The sequence below is a fragment of the Musca domestica genome, unplaced genomic scaffold (assembly GCF_030504385.1).
Source record: "Musca domestica strain aabys unplaced genomic scaffold, Musca_domestica.polishedcontigs.V.1.1 1, whole genome shotgun sequence".
Lineage (NCBI taxonomy): Eukaryota > Metazoa > Arthropoda > Insecta > Diptera > Muscidae > Musca > Musca domestica.
The window spans coordinates 24773921-24800139 of record NW_026712114.1 but is presented as its reverse complement, the minus strand read 5'-3'; the positions used below and the strand labels follow the sequence as shown (position 1 = coordinate 24800139).

The following is a 26219-nucleotide window of genomic DNA, read 5'->3' as shown; positions in this document are numbered from 1 at the left end:
AATTATGTATAATTTTATTTACTAATTTAACACATCTTAGTTTTCATTTATATATGGGATGGGATATGTTATTTGTTATAATACATTTTTGTAAATATATACTTAGACTTAGTTGACATACAATATATAAGTGTATGCGCTTTTATAAGGAGATATGTTTGTTGGTTTTTTTCCAATATATGATTATATTGGAAAATGATATGTTTGCGATTTAGTTTTGGTTGTTTTTTTTTTTAATATATAATTTAAAAACTAATAATGGGGTTTTTTACATTTATATTAAAAATTGAAAAATTTTCATAAATTTCATTTTTATAATGATATGTATTTTTATAGGTCTTTTAAAATTTCACTTCTTGATATGTATCTTGACATTGTTTAGTTTAAGTGATTATTTTCATATTCGTTTCGTTTGCTTATGGAAGGATTATTTTTTATGTATGTATGATGGTTTATTAAATATAAAACAATAAACAATAAAAATTAAGAAATTATATTTCTAAATTAGAAATGCCCAATTTCAGGGTCAAATTTTTAACCTCTTTTAAAATAATGAAATTGAATTGAAAAAAAAATCTTTAAATTTGTAATTGATGCGATTTAATAATCAAGAATACTTTAAATTCAGAAAAAAGATTTTAAAATCTATGTCAAATTTTAAATTTCAATAAAACGTATTTAAAATATTATTTTTTTATTCACTGCTTTTTTTAATTAGAATAATTGTTCGTTTTACTTGTGTATACACAAATGCATTTGATATGTATAGATTTAGTTTACTTTTCTTTATAGTTTATAACTGTTTATATTATAAGGTTTAAAATATTTCGTAGGTTATGTTTGTCTTGATATGTATTTGTTCCATTAGTTGTTTTTTTTTTTTTTTTTTTTTTTGGTTTTTTATACTTTGCCTATATAATAATTTTAACATCAAACATTCAATAATAAAAACCCGTATAAATATAAAAGCAAATAAACTATAGATCCAAACGTCTAAATTGAAGTAATTTTGATTCGAAGAAAAAAGAGACACAAGATTTAGGTTTTACTTTCTACATCAGACTTATGTTCGGGCGGGGCCGACTATATGATACCCTACACCACTATGCATATTTAGTAGAGCTCCCGTAACAAAAGAATTTGTTTGAAGTAGATCATAACCAATCAGCATTTGGCTTTAGAGCAGCTATAGCTTGGTTTCAGAGAGAACTAATTTATGGGAGACATATCTAATTCTGAATCGATTTTCTCATTTACATTTTTATACCAAATAACATTGCTATAGAGTGCATGTGAAGGATTATATTTTGAAAAATATATATCGGAGTTCCGCAAACTGGATGCGTCATCATTTGCACAATAAAGGCAAAGGATGAAGGCCATTTAGGAGCTATATCCAAATCATAGCCGATCTCGACAAAATTTGGCAAATATATTTCCGAGCTCTATAAGATATCTGGTACCAAAGTATTATTGTTTTCGAATGGATTTTACGAATTTGGGGGACTTAAACACCAAATCGGATGAAACATGTATATCGGAACCGATTTTCTCCAAATTTGATGTACCTGCTTTTACATTGAATTCGGTCGGATGTACCATAATTCTGAACTTTGAGCAGATATTCGCCATTTGGTTAAAGATATATATGAGAGCTATATCCAAATCTGAACCGATCTTGATAAAATTTAGCAAAAGTATTTCCGAGCTCTATCTGGTACCAAATATCATTGTTCTAAAGTGCTTATTACGCATGTAAGGGACTTAAACACCAAATTTGATGAAACATATATATGTGAGCTATAGCTATATCTGAACCGATTTTCACTAAATTTGATGAACTTGCTTCTAAACTGAATTTGGTTGGATGTTCTAAAATGCAGGTCATTTGGACTTATTTTGGACATTTGGTGGAAAATTAACCCAAAATCTGTTGGAAATACATGGGAGCTATATCTAAATCTGATTCGATTATCACCAATTTCAATAGGGTTCGTCCTTGGGCCAAACAAATATAGTTCGGATAATAAATGCGACCTGCAGTTTGTTTACAAAAATACATGGGCGGACCGACGGACAGACACGTATAAATCAACTCAGAAAGTTATTCTATGAAGTAACTATGGGTGTCTAACTGCATTACAAAAAAAGTGATAATATAGTTCTTAATTTTGACTTTGTATACATCAGGGTAACGAAAGCTCGGTCCGGCTGACATTACTACATTTTTACTTCTTCGTATTGAATTTTTAAAATATTTTTGAAAAGAATTTCAGTATTTTCTCAAGGCCTGTTGGATATTTATATTCTATGGTCGCAGATATTCTAAGAAATATTTTCTCAAATATTATTATATCTTTAATCGTCAATATTATGAAGAATATTTCCTCCAGGACCGTTTTTTGACCACTGTCTTTGTATTAAAGGAATATTTTATGTCAGAGCTCCGAAATGTTCGCTAGCATTCGAGTAGAGGGAGAAGCTATCTTAAATTCGAATTGACCCACTCCTGCAAATAAGAAAAAATCGAATATACTATAAATTTCGATGCCAATCTAATAAGAATGAATATCCTTGATCGTTTTTGAGTGGAATTAAAATTCGACCGAAATAGAACCAAGTACTCTTAAGGGATTTATCATGCCGTTATGGCCCCTTGTTATATTCTACTTCTGTTGCTTTGCTTTTGTTCACGATCGCCCCTCTTATCGGTCCACAAAACATCAAAACCTATTTGCCACCGCTACACACATATCAGTAATAAAAATATGTTTCCACTAGAATTCGCTCTTTAAAAAAATACTACTCTATTTGGAAAAATTTGACTTCCACTCTCTTTTTTCAAAAAAAAAAAAAAAAAAACTAATAAATAAATCAATAAATAACAAAGGAGTGGAGTTCTCTTTATAAAACTCTTACTTTTCGAGCACTCCCCTCGCGAGTAAAATCGGGCTCTTTTTATATAACTTCAAAAGTCGCAAGTGTTATTCATTTGGTGGTAATTAGAACTATTATTGGGGATTCCTCAAGTCCATAGTTTTTAAGGAATAATGGAACAGTAATAATTTTCTAGAGATATCTGTATTAAAATCCTTAATAACTGCATATTTTCTAAAAAAAATGTTATGGTCTACAGGTCTAGCACAGTAAGTCAACCGATATATTTTACATTTTTTAAACAGATTTTCTAATTGGAGCTATTTTCCGTTATTAAGCATATTTAACTTGTGTTTCTCTAGTATTCGAACCAAAATATAATCTTCTTTTAATACAACAAGCTAAGAAGCTACATATATTAAGCTATAGTAACAAAATTAACATAATAATAAATACGTATTTTAATTTAACTAAATAACACAGCTATAGTTAGTGAAATACTTTTTGTTTTTTCATTGCAATAATTGCAACATAAATTAATTCATAGTAAATTTTCGATATAAGATATTCAATTTAAGTATATAATTAACAAACATTATCTTGTGGAATACCTGAGCACTTACAGACAGTATTTAACAATTCTCTTATAAGCCATTTATTTTGTTTTTCTTCATCATCTAACATTGCTAATAAATATTTCTTTGGTTTTTCTTCCTCTTCTCTTCGCTTAACAATAATTTCCTATGTTTGTTCTTTCCTAGAAAATTATTAAACTAAATTAACAAAAAACAAGCCGTAATATCTTAATAAAGGTGGTATAGGATAAATAGTTAAAATATAACATGATTGGAACAAGAACTAGGGAGAGGGGTCTTAAACATCAAGTTAGAAAGGGTGAGGGGGGGGGGGATTAATTGCTTAACGATTTATATCAGTTTCATTGTTGTTGTATGTTTTGTGGAATATTTGTTCGTATGTACATTTGTTGTATTTCTTTAGTCTTTCTTGTATGGTTGTATGTATGTTTAAATTTTATTATTGGCAACTCTAATATACCACAGCTAATATTGCCAATCTAGATTTGTGTGGGTATTTCGATTGCTTGTGGCCAATGTGTGGACTGCTGCTTCAACTAAGATTTTTCTTCGGGTGTATTATTTTTGGTTTTATATGTTTCTTTAATTGTATCCTAATTTATTTTTTTGGTGAGCGTTTCTAATCGTTTTTTGTTTTTTCTCTAAATGTTCTAATTCGTTTTTGTTTTCATCTCCTCAACACCTTGGTTGTGTGCCTTTCTTGTTTGTTTGTCGGTGTCCTAAATTTGTGAATGATTTGCTTGTTTTTCGTTTTCTTTAATTTTAGTTCTTGATTTTGCTTTGTTTTTTCTTTATTTTTTGGGGTTTTAAAAGGCAGTATTGTCTTGATCAGCAGTTGGCATTGCCATACCTCCACCAAAGCCACCACCGCCGCCACCGCCTCCACCTCCTCCACTACTACTGGAATCTCGTCGATTCTGACCAGTGGCGGAGCTAATCATTTTTTGTACCTGTTCTTGTGCCGTTTGTTGATTTAAACGCCGTGCTTCGGCCACGGGAAGATCATCGTCCGTTTCCAGGGCGGGATTTATGCGACCGTTTCGCTCATCTTTGCCAGCCATTGTGGCGGCACCATACGATCGTCCCAATGGACCAGCCATCACGGAGAGCTGTGAGAAAAAAAAATAATGTTTTATTATTTGATTAGCATTAATGAGAGTTAATATTTAAAAAATAAAGGCGTTTCTTAAGTTTATCTGTTGTAAAGGAAGAAATAGAGAGAGAGGAGAATCCAGAAATGGTTCTGGTTTAGTTTCAAATCTCTGCGGCTCGTAGGACAAACGCTGAGACAAGAAACCAACCACTCTGTTCGGGGTCTGTTTAAACCTCATTATACCTTACACTACAGGGTGAGATGAAAAAACTATAACCAATTTCAGACAGTGACAGCTCATTATATTGTTTACAAGCGTACAAAAGCATTTTGTTGAGAATTTTCCAGATAAAAACGTTATGGAATTCAAAACGCGATGGAATTCAAATGTGATAGCGTGATTTCTTTACATTTGGCTGGAAAATCACAAGTGGCTATCGTTAGAGCACTCCAGCGTTTTAATGTGAATAAATCTTTTGTCTCTCGTACCATCGCTCTTTACCGTGATACTGGTAGCGAAGCCCGACGTCAAGAAAGAGGAAAAGAAGAAAACAGCAACATCAGCAGAAATGGTTCGAAAAGCAAAGAAGCGACTTGATCGAAACCCGCGTCGCAGTGACCGAAAAATGACTCGTGAACTGAACATATCGCAATATTCCATTCGGCAAACATTGAAAAATTAGCTCGGAGTAAAGCCATTAAAATTCCAAAAAGTGCAAGAACAAGACTCAAAAGAGCTAAAATTTTGCTTCGCTTGACCGAAAGTGGTGAACTGCCGAATTTGGTTTTTTCCGATGAGAAACATTCGTCGTCCAGCAGTTTGTAAACAAACAAAATTATAATTTTTTCTTGCCAAAGAGGTCAGCTGAAAATGTGCACCTTCGGTTGGCCACCAGAAAAAACTCAAGCACCGGCCATGGTGATGGTGTGGGCGCCATAACAGCCGGTGGTCGCTCTCTGCTCGTATTAATCGACCGTAACATCAGAATAAATGCCGAATATTATCTCGAAAATATTCTGGAGTGTGTATTAAAGTCTTGGTCACGCAGACATTTTAGACATTTTAGATATAGCTCCCATATATACCTTCCACCGATTTCGGCTTAATTCTTCTCCAAGTGGTCAATATCAGTTCAGATGGCCTAAATTTTAGCACATCCGACCGAATTCTGATATCAGGTTTATTGTGCATCAAATGGCTGATATCGTCCCAAATAAGCTAAAGGTTGCCACTTACGACGGTCTTCGGGTTAGAAGCATGTACTTCAAATTTTGGTGAAAATCGGTTCAGACAAAGCTATAGCTGTCATATATATGTTTCATCCGCTTTGGTGTTAAAATCCCTCACATTCGTAATATGCACTCCACAACAATGATATTCGATACCGGACATCAGATACAGCTCGAAAATACCTCAAACAAATTTTATCGAGATCGGTTCCGATTTTTATATACCTTTGATATACGTCTTCGACCGATTTTGTGGTTTTGTTCACCATATATAATATCTGGCCAAATTGGGTTGATTTTTTCATTTTCAATTGAATTTTTCCATTTTTAATTTTTCCCAGCACATCAACCTCCATAAAAGAATCTACAAAGTATTTTGTACAACTATTGACTGAAGCACTTCTTATCTTACTCACCTGTTCTCCACATTCGGCTGGTTCTCCCACTCTTTGTACATCTTCAGGTATATTGACCACACAACGGAAAACGTCATAACTTGGCGGCAGTTTACCGGATTCAAACATCATCCTGTCATTCAACGAAAAACAAAAACATGCATCAATTAGTACAACAACATCATCCAATTGTCACAATTCCCCAAACGACACTTACTTTGTCCACCACGAAACTACAACCAATGTCACTAAACTAACTAACATGGCCATTGTGCGGAAGGGGAACAGCTGTGTTTCATTCTCTGCATCATAGCCCGGATAATGGATGAGGGCTGGCAGACCGAGTAAAGATTCGCCACCCGATAAACGGATGAATAAAGCAATCAGATAGGCAGCAAGGCTGCCATAGGTGTTGCAGTGTTTCTTGAAATGTACCACCATCAGCAGTTGGGGGAATAGAATCACGTACACCAGATCGGAACACATGGACCTTAAAATTAATGAAAAAAATATTTGAATAACAATTTAGTAATAAAATTCCATATCGTTCTATAAACCCTTACCATAGACCATAAATCGAGGGTATTGTCAGGGCCATAATAGTCGCCATAATACCCACAACAATAATACCGCCACGCATAACCCATATTATTTCCATTTCGGAAGCTTTCTGTCGGAATATCAGTTTGTAAACATTGCGCGCAAACATTGAGGCTGCCGACAAAACGGAAGAATCGGCCGAAGACATAACCGCCGCCGACACAGCACCCAGCCCAAAGAACGATACAAAATCTGGAGTAAGGTACTGCAAAACCATTGGTAAAATCATACTAGTTTCCTGCACCGTTAGAGGATATGGTCCAGTGTAGTCTGTCTCATTCCAAGCTGAAGATGAAAATTGTTTGAAATTATTGAAGGATAAGATTTTTTGTGTTAATTGATTTTTACTTACGAGTTGCTTTGGCAATAGCGCCAATCAGTACCGGTGGGATAGCCATTAAAATACAACCAGCTGCGGCAACATAGGATAAAACTTGGGCACGTCCAGCGGTTTTACTGGACAAAACACGTTGGAAATATACCTGGAAATAAGATAAAAAACAGAAATTAATTTTTTATTAAAAGGGAAAAACCGAAGAAGAAACCTTCGAACCGGTCAAATGCTGTAATAAATAAGACAGGCGTACGACACACCTACTCTTATGTGCTCAAAAACATTAGACAGAGAGTAGACATGCGATCCATTACCAAAACCAAAATAGGAGTTACATTTTATTAGGCCATAAAAGGTTCCCTCAATATCTCAATCACTGTAGAGGAAAGATAACCTAAGACCACCGTAGAGATACATGATTCTGATGCCTGACGATCGCAAGATTAGAAGAACAACTTACCGTTCATAAGGCTACAACAATGCCAGTTGCAGATATTGGTGTGCACTTAACAGCTCCAAATTTCAGAGCACAACGAAGAGCTTTCGGAGCCATACCCGTAAATTATGTCAACAAGATCCTGTAGGCAAAACGCTTGAAAGTGGACTGACAAGTTGCTTTGTAAAATACAGGGAGGAGACCACACTCTATTACAGATGTGCTGGTACCGGCCATATTCAATATGATTGTAAAGAACCTAATAGAAAGGATATGGATCTGTGCGTCCACTGTGGGGAAAGGCCATGAACTTAAAGAATTTACGAAGTGTTGCATGTGCTTTGATGAAGAGAAACTGGATAACTGTCCTGCATCTACAAGTTGCAACTCAAGCAAACAGCAGACATTACGAAGATTGTGCATTATAACATGCACCGAGAAAAGAATGCTGACATATCAGAGAACAATATTCACCATGTGTTTGAGGATGAATCTGACATGTCAGCGAACAGTACTCACAAAAGGCACATGGACAATTGTTTGAGGATGGATCTAAATTCGCATTCCTAGTTGAGATTAGAGGCATGAGTTGCTACCTTACCAACAGCGACCCAATAGACGAACTTTAAACAGAACACAACGCATTTGAAGATTCTTCAGAAACATTGACGGCGCGCTAACGCATTTGAAGATGCTGCCAGGAATATTGACGGTGCATTAACCACAGCAACAGATTTTAATTCTCGCGCAGTTGGATGGATACTAGAAATTATAGCAAGATTAGGTCTTCCAGTCACAAATATAGAATGTGTTCCAACATTTAATCGGAGTGTAATAAGGCAATGCCAAAACTTCAAGACTTGGACCCTGAGAAGCCACCAGTGTACTGGTGGAATAGCCACATAGAAAAACTGAGAAGAAATTGCTTCAAACGAAGAAGAAATTCTCGAAAGCAAAACGTTGAGGCCCTGCCCAAACATTCTCAGTACAGAGAAGAAAAAAAAAGGCTCTCCAAATCGGCATGCACGAACGGAAGAAGAAACCAGTAAAGAAAGTCCTAAAGTCGGGCGGTGCCGACTTTATGATACCCTACATTTAAATTCGGACTTGTATTGCCCATTTGGTGCAAAATTAATCAGAAATCATATGGGAGCTATATCCAAATCTGAACCGATCTCGATAAAATTTGGCAAAGATATTTCTGAGCTGTATTTGATATATTTCCCGGAATATCGTAGTTACGGAGTGCATATTATGGCTGTGGGTAACAAACACAACAAATCGGATAAACAATATATATGGGAGCTATAGCTATATCTGAACCGATCTTCACCAAATTTGGCATACTACCTCCTAGACTCAATTCGGTCGTATGTGCCAAATTCCATCCCATTTGGGCAAGTATTAGACGTTTGGTACACAATAAAAGGTAAATCGGACGAAGTTATATCCAAATCTGAACCGATCTGGATAAAATTTAGCAAAGGTATATCTGAGCTGCATTTCATATATTTTCCCAAATATTGTTCTTACAGAGTGCATATTACGGCTGCGGAGGACAAAAATAACAAATCGGATGAACAATATATATGGGAGCTATAGCTATATCTGAACCGATTTCGAACAAATTTGGCATACTTATTTTCAGGCCTAATTTGGTTGTATGTGCAAAATTCCATACTATTCGGGCTGATATTACACGTTTGGTGCACAATAAAAAGCAAATCGGACGAAGATATATATGGGAGCTATATCTAAATTTTTTACGGTTAACTCCAATTTCAATAGGGTTCGTCCATGGTCAAAACAAATTTTGTTTGGAAAATTTCATCTCAATCGGATAATAAATGCGACCTGCATTTTGTTCACAAGAATACAAGGACAGACGGACGGACGGACGGACTGACATGCATAAATCAACTCAGAAAGTGATTCTATGCAGATCATCAAAAGGAACTATGGGTCTAACTCGTTTCCTTTTGCCTGTTACAAACAAATGCACAAAGACATAATACCCTGACCACCTTGTGGTGTAGGGTATAAAAATGGGACGAACTGAGATATGACTTATATCGAGATCCATTTGGACTTGGACTCAAATATTGTAAGCACTCTGTTTCTGAAACACCATGTAGGAAGTTCCCACAGTCTTCATGAAACGCGCCCGTTCCTGACAGATTTCTAGCAAAGATTGCTGAGGAATGCCCGATCATATAATAAATATGTTTAACCATTTTTTAGCACAAGGAATCTTCCTTACGCCATGAAAAGAACAGCAGCTTATTAGTAAAGCTAAAGGAATCTCAACAGCCCCGCCATTGTGCAGGCCAATGTACATACTAAATACTGCTGGAAAACTATACGAGATACTGCCAAAGACCTGAATAGACAACGCTGTAAAGGAATACTATCTGAGAGGCAACATTCTGTCGGAAGTGAAAAGTCAATTATCGGTGTAATCAATCAAGTAGTTGACGTTTTTTTCGCTACTCAGCAAACAAAATAATAAAATAAGACCGGTGATTATATTAGCCACACTTTATTTGAAGAAAAATTGAAATTTCAAATCCCTGGGTACCTTATCAGTATAATAAGTAGCTGCATAATCGGAAGAGTTCTTAATTATAATAAACGCGAAAACACCAAAGAAGTCCAGATAATATCAGGTTTCAATTCTACGTCCCTTTGGAAAATAATATTGCTGCCGTCATCCAGGCCAGGACCACAGACGATGTACAGCGGGGGCATGTGAACAGCATCATCATTTGGGATAAGACTCGGCAATAAACTAACATTAAACCATGCAGATTATAGTAAAACAGATTGAGGTTGCTAATCGATGCTTGTGACATCATTCTTCTGTACATATTCGAAATCTGCACAGGGAATATGCTCAATAAACCGAGGACACACAAAGTACTGAAAGTACAGAGAATAGCGGCGTTGAGAGTGGCATATGCATACCGCACAGTCTCAGGACCAGTGGTACAAATTATAACGGATATGGTACCAACAACTTGATAGCTGTAGAGCGGCTGAAAATATTTGAAGCAAATCGTTCTCAATATAAAGCCTTAGAACTTGCTCCAATAAAAGAAGAGACAAATGGCAGACGCACTGGTCTCGTGAGATAGCGAGGCTCATACCAGACATAAAATCATGGACAAAACGGAAGCATGGATAAAATATAATATACACAGCCCGTGGGCAGACCTTCAATTACAAGTGATAATAAGAGCAATTTCAATAAATATCGTAGGTAAACTGGAATGCAACATCTAAATTGGAAGTCCTTTTTCAAATGATAACGGGATTTCTTCAATTCTTGTATCTTTAATTCTGTATTTTAGTTCCAGTATGTCTTTAATATTATGAAACATAATCCTTCGTTAAATCATTTAAACTCCCCACTATGTATTTGGAGATTTCATATGTTGAGGGTTTATTAATGAACATATCGGTTTTCTTTGTGGATTTTATTATTATTATTTATATAATAAATATATAAATATTTTATCCAACTCACCTGCCACGGTATACCTCCAAATATCAGCAGCAACCCATAGTCTATATAAAACCACCTCTGCTCCGGTGCCACATGACCAATCCAATCGACATCCATCGATGATAGACTCTTCACATGATCATTGGCCCAAGCGAACGGGATGCACATCCAGAGGCCAATAAAAATACAAAACAATTGTATTACATCGGTATAGGCCACCGAATATAGACCACCAAAGAGCGTGTAAAATATGGCAATACATGAGGATAATATAACAGAAGTTCGATGATCCATATCAATGATAACCGAGAGAGTTGCACCCAAAGCTGCTAAAATGCCGGCAGCCCAAAACACCTCACCACACAAGGCGGGCAGAAACAGTAAACCACCCATTCGCTCACCAAACGAATCTTGCAGCGGATCCAACATTGTGATGTAGCCCTGCTTTCGCATTGGATTGGCAAAGAAAATGCCACCTGTGGGAGGGAGTAAAAAACAAAGGATTTTAAGAAAAATAAAAATATAATAATGTATTTGTTTCTTACCAAAGACCAAACTCAAGGCATAACCAAATGGTGCCTGACACCATACCAGACCTGATGTGTAAATAGCTTCAGCCGTACCATTGATGTAACCGCCACCAACCCATGTTGCTGAAAAATTAATAAAAAATTTATTTCAATTATTACAAAGCATAAAACTTCTTATGTTGGAGGGTATATAAATATTTCAAAAATGCGTTATATCATCGAAAAAAAAACCTTACAAAGTTTTTTGAACATCCTTGATAAATTATTCTTTAAATATTGATAATCCTATACCTGATGGTATTTGAAAAAATGCTCTGACGCCTTTGACAACATTTTCTGAAAGTTCACCACAGTATGTTTGATAGCTCTTAAAATAATGTTTTTAAATTTCTGAAGGTCCTGGAAAAATATGTTTAGATGATAGACTATTATGGCTGACACTCGATACAATGTCTTTAAAAAAATGCGCATTCACTGTCCTTTGTAAACAAAGTACAGTTCGCATTTATTGCCCTATCCAGATGAAATTTTGCACAAATCACTTGTTTGGCCCAAGGACAAACCCTATTGAAATTGGATGTAATCGGTCAAAATTTAGATATAGCTCCCATATATATATTCGTCCGATTTGACTTTTATTGTGCACCAAACGTGTAATATCAGTCCGAATAGTATGGAATTTTGCACGTACGATCAGATTGGACCTGATAATAAGTATACCAAATTTCAGATATAGCTATAGCTCCCATATATATTGTTCATCCGATTTGTTATTTCTGTCCTCTTCAGCCGTAATATGCACTCTGTAACAACTACATTTGGGGAAATATATCAAATACAGCTCAGAAATACATTTGCTAAATTTTATCGAGATCGGTTCAGATTTGGATATAGCTCCCATATATAACTTCGTCCGATTTACCTTTGATTGTGCACCAAACGTCTACTATTTGCCCACATTGGATGAAATTTGGCATTTACGAACGAATTGAGTCTAGAAGCCAGTATGTCAAATTTGGTGAAGATCGGTTCAGATATAGCTACAGCTCCCATATATACTGTTCATCCTATTTGTCATATTTGTTTCCCACAGCCGTAATATCCACTCCGTAACAACGATATTCAGGGAAATATATCAAATACAGCTCAGAAATATCTTTGCCAAATTTTATCGAGATCGGTTCTTATTTAGATATAGCTCCCATATATATTTTTATCCGATTTCAAATTAATTGTGCACCAAATGGGCAATACAAGTCCGAATTTAAAAGATACAAATGCTTCGGCATATATAGTCCTTTGAACTTTAAATTATAATTATAATCATAGCGTGTATGATTGAATTCTCCCATAAAATCTTTTAATTGTTATGTGAAGCTCTACTAAATATGCAAAGTGGTGTAGGGTACCATAAAGTCGGCCCCGCCCGATTTTAAGACATTCTTTGCTGGTTTTTAAAATAAATATTCTTAAGAATTCATGGTTATAGGCCAGTGGATATTGAAAAAAAAAAACTATATGACTGAAGGCTAATGCTGCCCGATTACAGGCCTGGTGGTTTCTTAAATATCTTTTTTAATCCAGCTGTTCTAGGGAAATTCATGGTTTCTGAAAAAAAAACATTCTCAAAAAATCCACGCTTATAGGCCAGTGGGTCTTCAAAAAATCCACGAACGTTTGCCTAACAGTTCCTGAAAAAAATATTCTCATTAATAGGATCATGAAAAAATCCAGGCATATAGGCCTGATGGTCTGTGCTTAAAAAAAACACAATTATAAGCCCCTGAGTCTTGGCTATATAGTCTCTTTGTGATCTCTATATCCACGTTTGCAGGTCTAGTCTTTAGACTAGTGGATCCACGACTATGGCCTAAAAACATTCTAAAAACCACGATTATAGGCTAGTGGGCCTTGGAAATACAAAATTTTAGACCACTGGGTATATGGAAAAGTCCACTGTTATAGGCCTGATAATATCTAAAAAAAATATGCTGTCGGTCCTTAAAAAATACTAACATTAATAGGCCAATGGATCTTGAAAAAAATTCACACATATAGGCCTAATTTTCCCTCAAAATACACTCCTGAATAAACGACGGTTATAGGTCTGTGTCTTGGGACAAACTAACGATTATGTGTCTTATGGTTCCTAAAAATAGTCTTAAAAACCCACGATTGTAGTCCAGCTTATCCTGTAAATATAGTACTAAAAATATATTTTATACCCAATTTCCGGTTTGAAAACCCCCATGTTTTAAGCCCACTGCTGCTTGGTAAAATATTTTTTAAAATTCACAATCATAACACGCCGGTCTTTGAAAAATCCAAGATTACAAAAAAATATTCAGGATTGAAATAAAATCCACGACTTCAGGCCTGATAATCTCTAAACTCTAAAAAAATCCCCATGATTTCTGACTTGAAAAAATCCACGATCATAGGCCATTGGAAAAAAAAATATCCTAAAATCCGCGATAATATGCTAATAGGTCTTTGAAAAATTAATGATTTTAGGCCACTGGTTTTTGGAAAAATCCGCTGTTTTTTAAGCCTGATGATTTAAAGAAGAACACATTACTAAAAAAATCACCCTTATAGATTACGACTATATGCCTGAAAAATTTTTTCACTATTATAACCCAGAGCATCTTAAAAAATCTACGAACGTAGACCTAATGGTCCCTGAGAATGCATAATTAATGTCAATGGTTTCCTGAAAAAAAAATCATCATAGGGCAGTGGGTCGTGAAGAGAAATTTACGACTTAAAAAATCCATGATTAAGGACATCGAGTTTCGGAAAATATCTTTAAAATCCACCAGTTGCTGATAAAACATTCTTAACCAATTCGCAATTATAGGTCAGTGTATCTTGATAGAATCTAAAATCAGTGGGTCTTGATAAAATCATCGACTTGAAAAGCCCACGATTAAGGCTAGCGTGTTTCTGAAAATAAACATTCATAAAAATTTCCTTTTAAAAGTCAGTAAGTCTACTTAAAAAGTCCACGTTTAAGGTCAGTGGGTCTTCATAAAATCCACTACTTCATAAAATCCACTACTTAAAAAGTCCACTTTTAAGGCCAGTGGGTCTTCATAAAATCCACCACTTGAAAAGTCCACGTTTAAGAAAAAAACGTTCTTAAAAAATACACGATTATAGGTCAGTGTTTCTTGAAAAAATCACGACTACAAGCCTAGCAGTTCCTAAACAGATTTTTACCATTATCTTTTTATTTGACTTTTTCTTCCTCACCACCCATCGTCCATCCCTTAAACAACTTGATTACCAGAAAAAAACATGCAAACATAAATACTTACCGGTCATAGTGAAGATGCCAACGAACAGGCCAATGGAACGACCAGCCAACATCACCTCCTCTTCGGAATCATTACCGGCTTCCTTTTTACGTCCGGCCCAAATGCCCACAAATAAGATGAGCAAATAAAAGAGCACAATGCTCACAACACCGGCGATATTAATCATCTTTGCCAATCAAAACGTCACTCGCTTCGTTGCTGCTGCTGTTGCCGCTGCAGATGATGATGAGGTGGATGTGTGTGACACGCAATAAAATTCAATCAATATTCAATGGAAGCGATTGACCCAACAAAATATCCAACGATCTCAGACGTCACACGCTTTGCCCACTTACAGGAACGGAAGGTGATTTATTTGTCCGAGAGATGTAATCTTTATTTCGATATGTGGATGGATGGCTGAATGGATGGTTCGTTGGTTGGACAGCTGGGTGACGGTGGCTGGTGCTGTCTCGCTGCTATCAATTAAACTAAGCGCCTAGTTTGTTTTTCCTCTATCTCCCTCTCCAATATTTATGACGCTGATGATGATGACGACGCTCGAATCGATTGATGGCTCATTTGTTCTTCTTAAGTAGTTTTACTACTCTAATTAGTAAATTATTAATTTTCGATTTGTTTACAGCGATGGCTTTCACTTGGCTCCCTTGTGTTTTGCTTCGGCTCGTTTGGGAGATTTTAGTGTAATACTTTTTGTTGTTGATGTCACTCTTAATTTAGAGATTTGTTCGTTCGTTCGTTTTCGGAGTTCTTTTTTTGTTAGTTTTTTACATGAAGAATTTTTTTCGTTTTGCCCAGAGAAAAAGAGGGAGATTCTGAAAATAGACAAAACACAAGTGCATATTTAATACCATTTCGAAGAAAAATATACATTGTATATATTTGTATGTGATCTAAAATATGTTTATATTTATTTTCCCGGCAGGCATACATTTTTACATTGCCGGTGTCATTTTCACATTTCATTCGGCATTGTAAATAATATCATCAGGCATGTGCTGCGGTTCACAAATGATATTCAATCGTCAATTTTGTCATATCAATGTCATGTCAATCATAAGTGATTTACAATATCTTTTCATATCTAACAAATGTCTGTTTTATGTGTCACATATTTTGGCTAGCAGAATGGTATGCAATAAAAAGCTAGGCAGAAGATTGATATAAATATTCGAAAATTTAAATAAGTATATGAAAACATCTTAGAAAGTATCAGTTGGTTTGTCGACAGATACATCTTCTCGGTATATGATCATCTAGGGGATGAGGTTAATATACCATCTATTAATAGACTTTGATTCAAATTCTATAGAAATTCTAGATTTTCAAAAATTTTAAAAATTTTCGAAATTTGTCCTGAAATGATATGAAACGAACCGGCTTCGAACCGAACCGTAAACGAAATCATTACCCAAAACAACTACAGAACGGAACAAAAAACCGCATTTAAATTTAAAACCAGTGAGGAAAGGAGAAAAGTCAGGCGGTGTCGACTGTACCTACACCACTAGGCCTATTTAATAGAGCTCCCGTAACAAAAAAAGTTTATATTGGGAATTTATGTGAAGTAGATCATACCAACTATGAAACTTATTTGGAAGCATATAATGACTTTAGATTAGTCACAATTTGGGAACTATATCCAACTCTGTATCGATTTTCAAACAAATTTGAGGGAGGCTTTGGTACCTCGAGTACCAAGGTGAGATGAAAAAAGTGCAATCAACTTTAGACTACTGTCATTTCTAAGCCACTCATCCGACAGCTGTTAAAATTATTCTAGTGACAGCTCATTACATTGTTTACCAGCGTACAATAGCATTTTGGCGATAATTTTCCAGAAAAAAAGTTATTCGTGATGGAATTTAAGTATGATAATGTGATTTCTTTATATTTGGCTGGAAAACCACAAGTGGCTATCGTTAGAGTACTCCGGCATTAAAATGTGAATAAATCGTTCGTGTCTCGTACCATCGCTCGTTACCGTGATACTGGTAGCGTAGGCCGACGTCAAGGGGCGGAGGAAAACTGCATCATCAGCAGAAATGGTTCGAAAAGTAAAGAAGCGACTTGATCGAAACCCGCGTAGGAGTGACCGAAAAATGGCTCGTGAGCTGACCATATCGCAGTATTCCATTCGGCATATATTGAAAAATGAGCTCGGGGTAATGCCATTGAAATTCCATAAAGTGCAAGAACTTACACCGCAACAGAAAGTAAATAGACTCAAAAGAGCTAAAGAGGTGCTTCGCTTGGCCGAAGGTGGTGAACTGCAGAATTTGGTTTTCTCCGATGAGAAAACATTTGTTGTCCACCAGTTGTAAACAAACAAAATGATGGGGTTTACTTGCCAAAGAGGTCAGCTGAAAATGTGCACCTTCGGTTAGCCATCAGAACTCAAGCGCTGGCCATGGTGATGGCGTGGGCCGCCATAACAGCCGATGGTCGCTCTCCGCTCGTATTAATCGACCGTGGCATAAGAATAAATGCCGAATATTATCGCTAAAATATTCTGAAGGGTGTATTAAAGCCTTGGGTACTCAAACATTCTGGCTGCAGACCATGGACAGCAATGGTTACAGAATGAGGTTCCTCGCTTCATTTTCAGCACACAGTGGCCACCAAAATCTCCGGATACCAATTCGTTGGAGTATTTTGGAAAGCAAGGTTGGCACTAAAAAATACCAAAGTGTCGATCACCTCAAGAAAGCCCTTCGCCGGGAATGGACCAAAATACCGCATAGCAACATTCGGACAGCGTGTGACGGTTTCATTGGCCATAATTCGTGCCAAAGGTGAACAATTCGAACAAATCTAAACTAAATCTAAAATTTGATGCTATTTCCGACATTTTTTGCTTTCGTTCAATAAAATTTAAAAAAAAAGTAAAAATTATGGCGCTTGACTTTGTTGCAGTTTTTTTTTTATCTTACCCTGTATATTGAACAACAATCGTAAAATTGTATGAAGATGTATATCAAAGGTATATAAAAATCTGAACCGATCGCAAAAAAAATTTGACAGAGATTTGAGCTGTATCTGATGTCCGGTATCAAATATCATTGTTGTGGAGTGCATATTACGCATGTGAGGACTTAAAACTCCAAACCAAATTTGAGTTAAATTTCGTAAGTATTAATGCAGAGTTTGAAAATTTGATATAGAGTAAATTTTCAGTGAAGCTGAGATTTAAACCAGTAAAGAAAGTCGTAAAGTCGGGCGTTGCTGACTTTATGATACCCTACACTAATTGCTAATTTAGTAGAGTTCCGCATAACAATTAAACGTTTTATTGGGAGAATTCAACATACACGCTATAATTATAATTAAAAAAAAAATAAAATTATAATTTAAAGTTCAAAGGACTATATATGCCGAAGCATTTGTATCTTTTAAATTCGGACTTGTATTGCCCATTTGGTGCACAATTAATTTAAAATCGGATAAAGATATATATGGGAGCTATATCCAAATCGGAACCGATTTCAATACAATTTGGCAAAGATATTTCTGAGCTGTATTTGATATATTTCCCTGAATATCGTTGTTACGGAGTGCATACTACGGTTGTGGGTAACAAATATAACAAATCGGATGAACAGTATATATGGGAGCTATAGCTATATCTGAACCGATCTTCACCAAATTTGACATACTTGCTTCTAGACTCAATTCGGCCAAATTCCATCCCATTTGGACAACATTTTAGACGTTTGATGCACAATAAAACGTAAATCGGTCGAAATTTTATATGGTAGTTATATCCAAATCTGAACCGATCTCGATAAAATTTCGCATACTTATTTTCAGGCCTAATTTAGTTGTTTGTGCAAAATTTCATACAAGCAAATCGAACGAAGATATATATGGGAGCTATATCTAAATTTTGACCGATTATTTCCAATTTCAATAGGGTTTGTCCTTGGGCCAAACAAATGATTTGTGAAAGATTTCATCTGGATAGGGCAATAAATGCGAACTGTACTTTGTTTACAAAAATACATGGACAGACGAACGGACATGGATAAATCGACTCAGAATGTGACTCTATGCAGATCATCAAAAGGAACTATGGGTCTATCTTGTTTCCTTTTGCCTGTTACAAACAAATGCACAAAGACATAATACCCTGACCACCTTGTGGTGTAGGGTATAAATATTTCGACAATTGTTAAGGCCGGACTCTCTCTCTCTCTCTCTCTCTCTCTCTCTCTCTGAAGTAGCTACTTTTATATTTTTTTTTTTTTTTGTGAATCATTTCGAAATGTTTTTTTTGAGTACTTCTCTGTATTCAATATAAGAACAGGTTTTGATCTTGGTTATCTCGATTCAGGATGGACTAAGCGCAGTCTTCACTACATTTCCCATTATGACCGATATAAAAGTTCGGAACTTTAAAAAATTTAAATAAAATTCAATGTTAATACACAATTTATGTTGATTGTTTACATTAAAATTTTTTCTATCACACGCTTCGGTTATTTCGATATTTCTATCTTCGCATATTAATCTATAGGTACTAAACTGAAAATTCGGTTTCTAAAGCTCCTTTCTTAAATATTCTCTGTTTAATTTTTATACTAAAAATTGCAATTAATTTTATAGTAATTGATTTTGAAATAAATATCTTGTTAATAAATTAATTTCATTTACCACTTAATTATTAAAATAACTCATTTTCGTTTTTTGAATAAATAAATTATTCCATTAAATCCGTTTAACTCTCATAGACTTGCTGTAATTTTCTTCCAATAAATTCCCCAATGTGGCAGCGTTGCTAGAATGCATGACGCCCTTGTTAATCTGACTTTAATAGAAAGTAAATAAATAAAGCCGCAATCCCTTAGCATGGCATTGTGTTTAGTCCTCCTACACAGCAACAAGAACAACAAAACGGCGTCCTTTAACCAAGTGCTGTTGGTAGTAGTGGCAGTTATTGTCGTTTACAAATGTCATGTTGTCCTTTGACTATATATACATATTGTTTATATATCACAACAAAATAAGAAAATTACACCGCTTTGAAAAACGACACCCACCACTAACGGGACGGATAGTCACCCACCCGCCATCACACTTAGCCACAACAACTTAGCTTAATGAGCTTCATTAAAAATACATAAATTTTCATTTGATGGATAATGACCCGTTATGGCTGCACTTTTGTGCATCGCCACATGGAAATGTGGTATTTTCTTTTAAATAAAGGCCAAGCTATTATTACTTAGCTGTAAAAAAAATAAATTCCATGGAATGTCAGTGGCATTAATATAGACTTAAGGAGTATGTTTTTAATTGGAAGCTATAAAAGCTATATTAATGTTATAATTGTTCATGTGCTTATGTTTATATCACATTTGTAATTCCCGTTTTAAAGGTTTTTGTACAATTTTCAACATGGGTTTAGGTATTTTGAAGGTTATTTCAAATTATTAGTGTATAGAATTACTCATAGACCCTATATTGTGCAATCCCCCAATAACAATACCGCCAGATTTTCGGAATTTTAAAGATTTTTACCCACTAAGGCTACTCAGCAGCAATTTAATATTTAGAGCTATAATAATTCTACCCTGACAAATAAATAGGAATGGTTAAAGGACACCTATTGGATATAGACCCCACATAATTGTAGTTTGGAACTTTAAGGTCTTATTAAATATAAATTCACCCTACGACAAAATATGTTCATATTGACCCACGTTTTAATATATAGGGACACCTTGGTCACATTGTGGTTTACCATTCTTTGGAGATTTAGTTGTATAAATTTTGTGAAGTGTCATTTAAACAAAAAAACTTGTTGTAAAATGAAGTGTCTTATTCAGCTTTGTTTTTTTATACCCTACACCACAAGGTGGTCAGGGTATTATGTCTTTGTGCATTTGTTTGTAACAGGCAAAAGAAACGAGATAGACCCATAGTTACTTTTGATGATCTGCATAGAATCACATTCTGAGTCGATTTATACATGTCCGTCCGTCTGTCCATGTATTTTTGTAAACAAATTACAGTTCGCATTTATTGATGAAATTTTGCACAAATCATTTGTTTGGCCCAAGGACGAACCCTATTGAAATTGGAGGTAATCGGTAAAAAAAATAGATATAGTTCCCATATATATCTTCGTCCGATTTGCCTTTTATTGTGTACCAAACGTGTAATATCAGCCCGGATAGTATGGAATTTTGCACATACTACCAAATTAGGCCTGACAATAAGTATGCCAAATTTGATCGAAATCGGTTCAGATATAGCTATAGCTCCAATATATATTATTCATACGATTTGTTATTTTAGTCCTCCGCAGCCGCAATATGCACTCTGTAACAACAATATTTAGGGAAATATATCAAATACAGCTCAGAAATACCTTTGCTAAATTTTATCGAAATCGGTTCGGATTTGGACATATCTCGCATATAACTTGGTCCGATTTACCTTTAATTGTGCACCAAACGTCTAATATTTGCCCTATTTCTGATTTTGGTTCATTTGAACCCCTAAATATTTTGCGATCATCTCAAAATGCAAGATTCCCCTCTGTATCACCAAATTTAGATTCGTCTATATGATTTGCTTGTCTATGATATTTGGCTATATTCGTCAATGAAATCAGCATAAAAAGCCAGAAATTCGCCTTTTGTGTATTTCGGATATCGCCTGTAAGTACTGTTGGTATTTTTTCGCACAAAAGTACCCGCTGTCCTAAACTCTAACTTCATGCGAGATTTTGTGTTCTTTGTTTTCTGTGACCTTTATAACGGCTGCAAAATCAGGAACATTTTTAGTTGCTGGTCCATTTTAACCCCTAAATATATTGCGGACATCTTTGAAAACAATAGACCTAGCCCTTCTAAGCCTAACCCTACCCTTATTTTTTGGATTTATACTTTTATGCCAAGAGGGCATTCGGTCCAACCATTCTTGAGATATAAACATTCTAGCTAAGATCCCCTTCCTTTGTATATATACATGGTATATATTTCGCAATATACATCCGATATATTTACTAACGGCATCTACGTAACGGTCAGAATTTACCTGTTTGTCTATTTGTGATTTCGCCGGGATTAAAAATATTCGCGGTTTAATGGAAAATTTGAGTTTTATTTAACACAAATGTTACCCGACGACCATCAAAATTGGAAGGCTTGTGCCCAGCACTAAGCTCTAGCCCCATGCTAACTTCTGCTTCGTTTGGTCTATAATTGCGACCTGTACAGCAATTGCAAAATCAGTAAATTTTTCAGTTTTTGGTCCATTTCATCCATTTCCCTAATAGGAGGTACCAGCAGGAGTCGTTCGATCCATTCTCGCATCTGGCCTTGCACTAATAAAAAGTATTACAATTTTCAAACAATATACGAACATTCTTTCTTTCATGATTTATGAAGTAAGCAATTTTCTATGGAAATGTTGACTATTTGTGTGGGAGGTACCAGAAGGTGTGGGCCGATATTACCTACCTCCGCATTCAATCTATGTTTTATAATAATATTACGATAAAGATAATGTCCTGAAACGAACTTCGTCCAAAAACCTATGTTTCGATGAGGGACGTTTAGGTCGTATCAAATGATATATAAGGCTGAAGGTATAACAAGTAAAAAAAAAAACTTTTAATACCCTCCACCTTAGCGTAATGGAAACATTAGAACCAATTATGATCCACTAATACCAAATTTTAGACATTTTCGTAAGAAAATGTGGCAAAAATTATCAAAATACCGAATATAGGGCTATACCAAAGCGTGGACCTAAACATACAATATTTCGCCAACGGAACTAGAACTCATTATTACCAACAAATTCCAATTTTTAGACAAATCCGTGAAAAAATGTTATATGGGGCTATACGAAAGCGTGGACCTATACATGCAAAGTTTCGCCACCGGAGCTAGAACCCATTGTGACCTACAAATATCAATTTTCAGACAAATCCGTCAAAAAGTGTGGCAAAAATCATCAAAATACCGAATATCGGGATGCACCGTTATTTGGGGAATATACCAAAACGTGGACCGATATATCTCATTTTCAATACCAATCATCATAGACACAACAAACATTATTCTGCTAAATTTTGACGCTCTACGTCAAATAATGTGGGCTGTATCGTGATTTCAACATGCAGGCAGACAGACGGACATCGTTAAATCGTCTAAGAATTTTATGCTGATTATGAATATATATATATACATTATGGGGTCTACGACGAATATTTGGGGATGTTACAAACGGAATGACAAAGTTAATATACCCTCCTTTCTTAGGTATAGAAATATATGGGAGCCATGGTATGGTGGGTATATTAGGTTTGTTACTCCGTTTGTTACTCATAGAAATAATCGTTTTGGAACCAACAAAGTAAATAGATTTTTAACAGCGTAAAATTCTAAGTCAATTTAGCCGCCTCCATCTGTTGTAATCACTCTTGACGGTCTTGGCCACACTTTATAACGTACTAGTTTAAAATTCGGTATTTAAAGTTTATATTGGGGTTTACCTTCTGTGGCAAAACGTTGTCTTTATAGATCTACTTTCTCGTATAGTACCCATATAATTGTGCCTCCCAATTTAAACGATTTTAGGCACATTTTCTAACGGAATAATTTAAAATGTGGTATTAAGAGTTTGTATTGGAATCTTTCTCCTGTTGCATTATATTGTTCATATAGGTCCACCTTTTCCCATAGGCCCCATATTAAGTTATTTCTCTATATTCGATATTTTGAATATTTTAGGGATAGGATTAAGGGATAGTTAAAAATTCGGTATTTAGATTTAATAGTATGTTCTACCTCCCAGAAGGGAGCTGTAGCTATATCAGAGATTGGTCCTATGTACCAAAATCCATATTATTTAGGTTTTGAATCGTTCCTAATAACAGCTACGCACAACTTTTTAAATGTAACTTTCCGAATGGTTGAGGGTATAAAAAATTCTGGCCAATATACTTAACTTATTAAGAAATTAATTTAATTTTATGAAATGTAAACATTATAAATATTGTAATTTTTTTATTGGAAGTTATTTATTTATCTTTAAAATGTTTTGTGAAATCTATTTAAAACTGAAAACGGCAAAATAGCATTTCAGTCTATAGCATTTTACCCAAAAAGGAACTATTTTATACACAGATTTATCCCTATAGGCAGAAGCCTTATTTTCACCAAAATTATTTTCATAAAATGCGTTGAATACACGTCAAACGTGTAATTTAGATATTGGTGTGTAGAGAGTTATACTTTTCTTGGCTTATGACGAAAACTTGTTGAGTAACGTGGTCCATTCTTCTCAACAAAATCTTATTCTTATAAAATTGGTTTCACACATCCAAAAAAGTTCGTATATCTTTAAGTAACTTTTAATGATTTAATAATTAGTTTTGGTTGTCATGAAATTTGCATCGCACATAAACTTAATTATTAAATCCTTTTGCTGTAAAGCTAATGTATACAAATTTTCTACGAAATCCCCGAATTCTTCAGACCACCTATTAAATATCCTTTCATTTTATTTCTCCTTTGACATCAAACGATTAATTCTTACCAAAAAAATCTATACATACACACACATATATACAATGAAGACACCTATATAAATGAACGTTGTAAATAATGTAGGTATGTATTCCAGTAAATGCCTTTATGTATTCTTAAAAAATTCTCTTTATTTATTTCAGCCTAAAAGTATACCATGCAGATAGCAGCAGTTACATTGGGCAAAGTAAATACAGAGAACAGAAGAGAATTTGTCTTCTCGCTCTGTCTCTTTCTCTTTTGCCATGCACATGTTGTAACTTCGTTTATAAAAAATTCATTCACAAAAAAACCAAATCATTTATTTCAATGTCTCTCTCGCCCTCGCTCGTTTGCTCTCTGCCAATAACAGCTGTCTTGCTGGCCAAGTTTACTTGACGAAAGGGAGAGAGCAAATTACTGCGATTGGAAAATTGGAAAGCAAACATGTTGTTTGTTGTTGTTGCTGGTGTTTTGACTTACCTTGATATTACTCCTCCCGCTGTTAACTGTGTATGTGGTTTGGTGGTGGATACCACAATAATCACTTAATAACGCACAAATTAGAAAATATTCTTGCTTTTTGGTTTAGAGTGAATCGAACGAACCCAAAATAGGATTTTGCTTAAAATTATGCAACATTATAGCTTAGGTTGTTTTATTTTTTATGATAAACAAAAACAAAATACACAGCACATTACAGGTAACTATTTTTTGGTTTTATTCTTTGTTAATGGATTTTTAAAATTTCGAGTTTTATACACAAAAAAAATTCAGTGAATTAGTTAAGTATGTTTTTTGTTAAAATAGGAATATATTTTAGTGTGGCCTTAGTTTTTTTAGTTTCTCTCTTGTAAAGTCTACGAAAAATAGGCTGCAATTTTTTTGTAGTTGGTTGTTAATTCGTTTTCTTTGGTTTAATGGCCACAACTATCGCCCCAGCGTAGGGACGTCTTTTGCGACGGACTATTTCGTGTTTTATACCGAAGCATGGGCACTTTTCATATTTTTTAAAAAATCCATAGATACAAACATTTACAAGGTTTTGTTTTTATTTTCAACAGGATTATATAACTTAAATGCTTTTGTTATTTTTGATTCTGGTATTTAAACACGATCACGTTTCAAAAAAACTGCTTCAGATGAATGCTTCATGTTCTATATAAGCCTGAAAATATGCCACACTTTATACAGCAAACAAAATCCACTGGCCGTTATAACATCTCTGTGAGAGGTGGCTATTTACTTCTCTCCAAATAAAACGCGCGCGCGCCTAAAAGTAGGCTTCTCAACTGTGGTTTTACGGAACAAAGGAAACGTCACGTCCGTTGTAAATCATCTGTATTTGAGTGTTTCTTTTTTTGCTAAGGTTAACAAAAAATCAGGTGGCGTTTAAATTGTTTTCAATTTTTTTTTTCGATTATCACTTTAGCAATTTTTTCGTTATGGGGTGATATCTAAAACCGATGAATTTAAATTTAATTTCTTCAAATTAAGTTGCAAAAATTATTCCACGCGCAGCCCCACAGAAAAAGAAATTTGAATGCAAATGTTATTGGCAATTCCTTCATGCGCCTTATTCCGTTTTAATGTTCTTCTAGTGTCAATGGTAACTGGCTTACTGAACTTCATTGGTTCTATTTTGGATTGTCATTCCTTGAGTGAAGGTATTTTTAGGTGGGCAGCCAGGAATTATTTTGTGGACTTCCATTTGAAAATGTGTTTTTAAATATTCCAAAAATGAATCGTTTGCTCTCCCACATAAATGAACTCTCTCTC

At 34.9% G+C, this 26219-nt stretch overlaps 1 protein-coding gene across 1 annotated transcript; it reads right to left on the bottom strand.

Moving 5' to 3' along the window:
- Positions 1-3364: 3364 nt before the first annotated feature.
- Positions 3365-26041, bottom strand: LOC101899420 (high-affinity choline transporter 1). The gene is made up of 9 exons (XM_005184716.4): positions 24924-26041; positions 14917-15731; positions 11612-11719; positions 11088-11542; positions 7144-7273; positions 6755-7076; positions 6409-6681; positions 6213-6324; positions 3365-4582 (listed from the first exon to the last, which is right to left on the bottom strand). The coding sequence occupies exons 2-9, from the start codon at positions 15080-15082 to the stop codon at positions 4280-4282; spliced, it is 1869 nt and encodes a 622-aa protein (XP_005184773.1). The 5' UTR covers positions 15083-15731; positions 24924-26041; the 3' UTR covers positions 3365-4279.
- Between the last annotated feature and the right edge of the window lie 178 nt (positions 26042-26219).

What these genes read in the sequence shown, in the direction of transcription:
- LOC101899420 (XM_005184716.4), bottom strand. Translation starts at nt 15,082, where the DNA reads ATGATTAATATCGCCGGTGTTGTGAGCATTGTGCTCTTTTATTTGCTC. An exon ending in TGGCATCTTCACTATGACCG is followed by an intron (nt 11,720 to 14,916) that starts GTAAGTATTTAT and finishes TTAATTTTTCAG; the next exon opens with CAACATGGGTTGGTGGCGGT. An exon ending in TTGGAGGTATACCGTGGCAG is followed by an intron (nt 7,274 to 11,087) that starts GTGAGTTGGATA and finishes TCTTATTTCCAG; the next exon opens with GTATATTTCCAACGTGTTTT.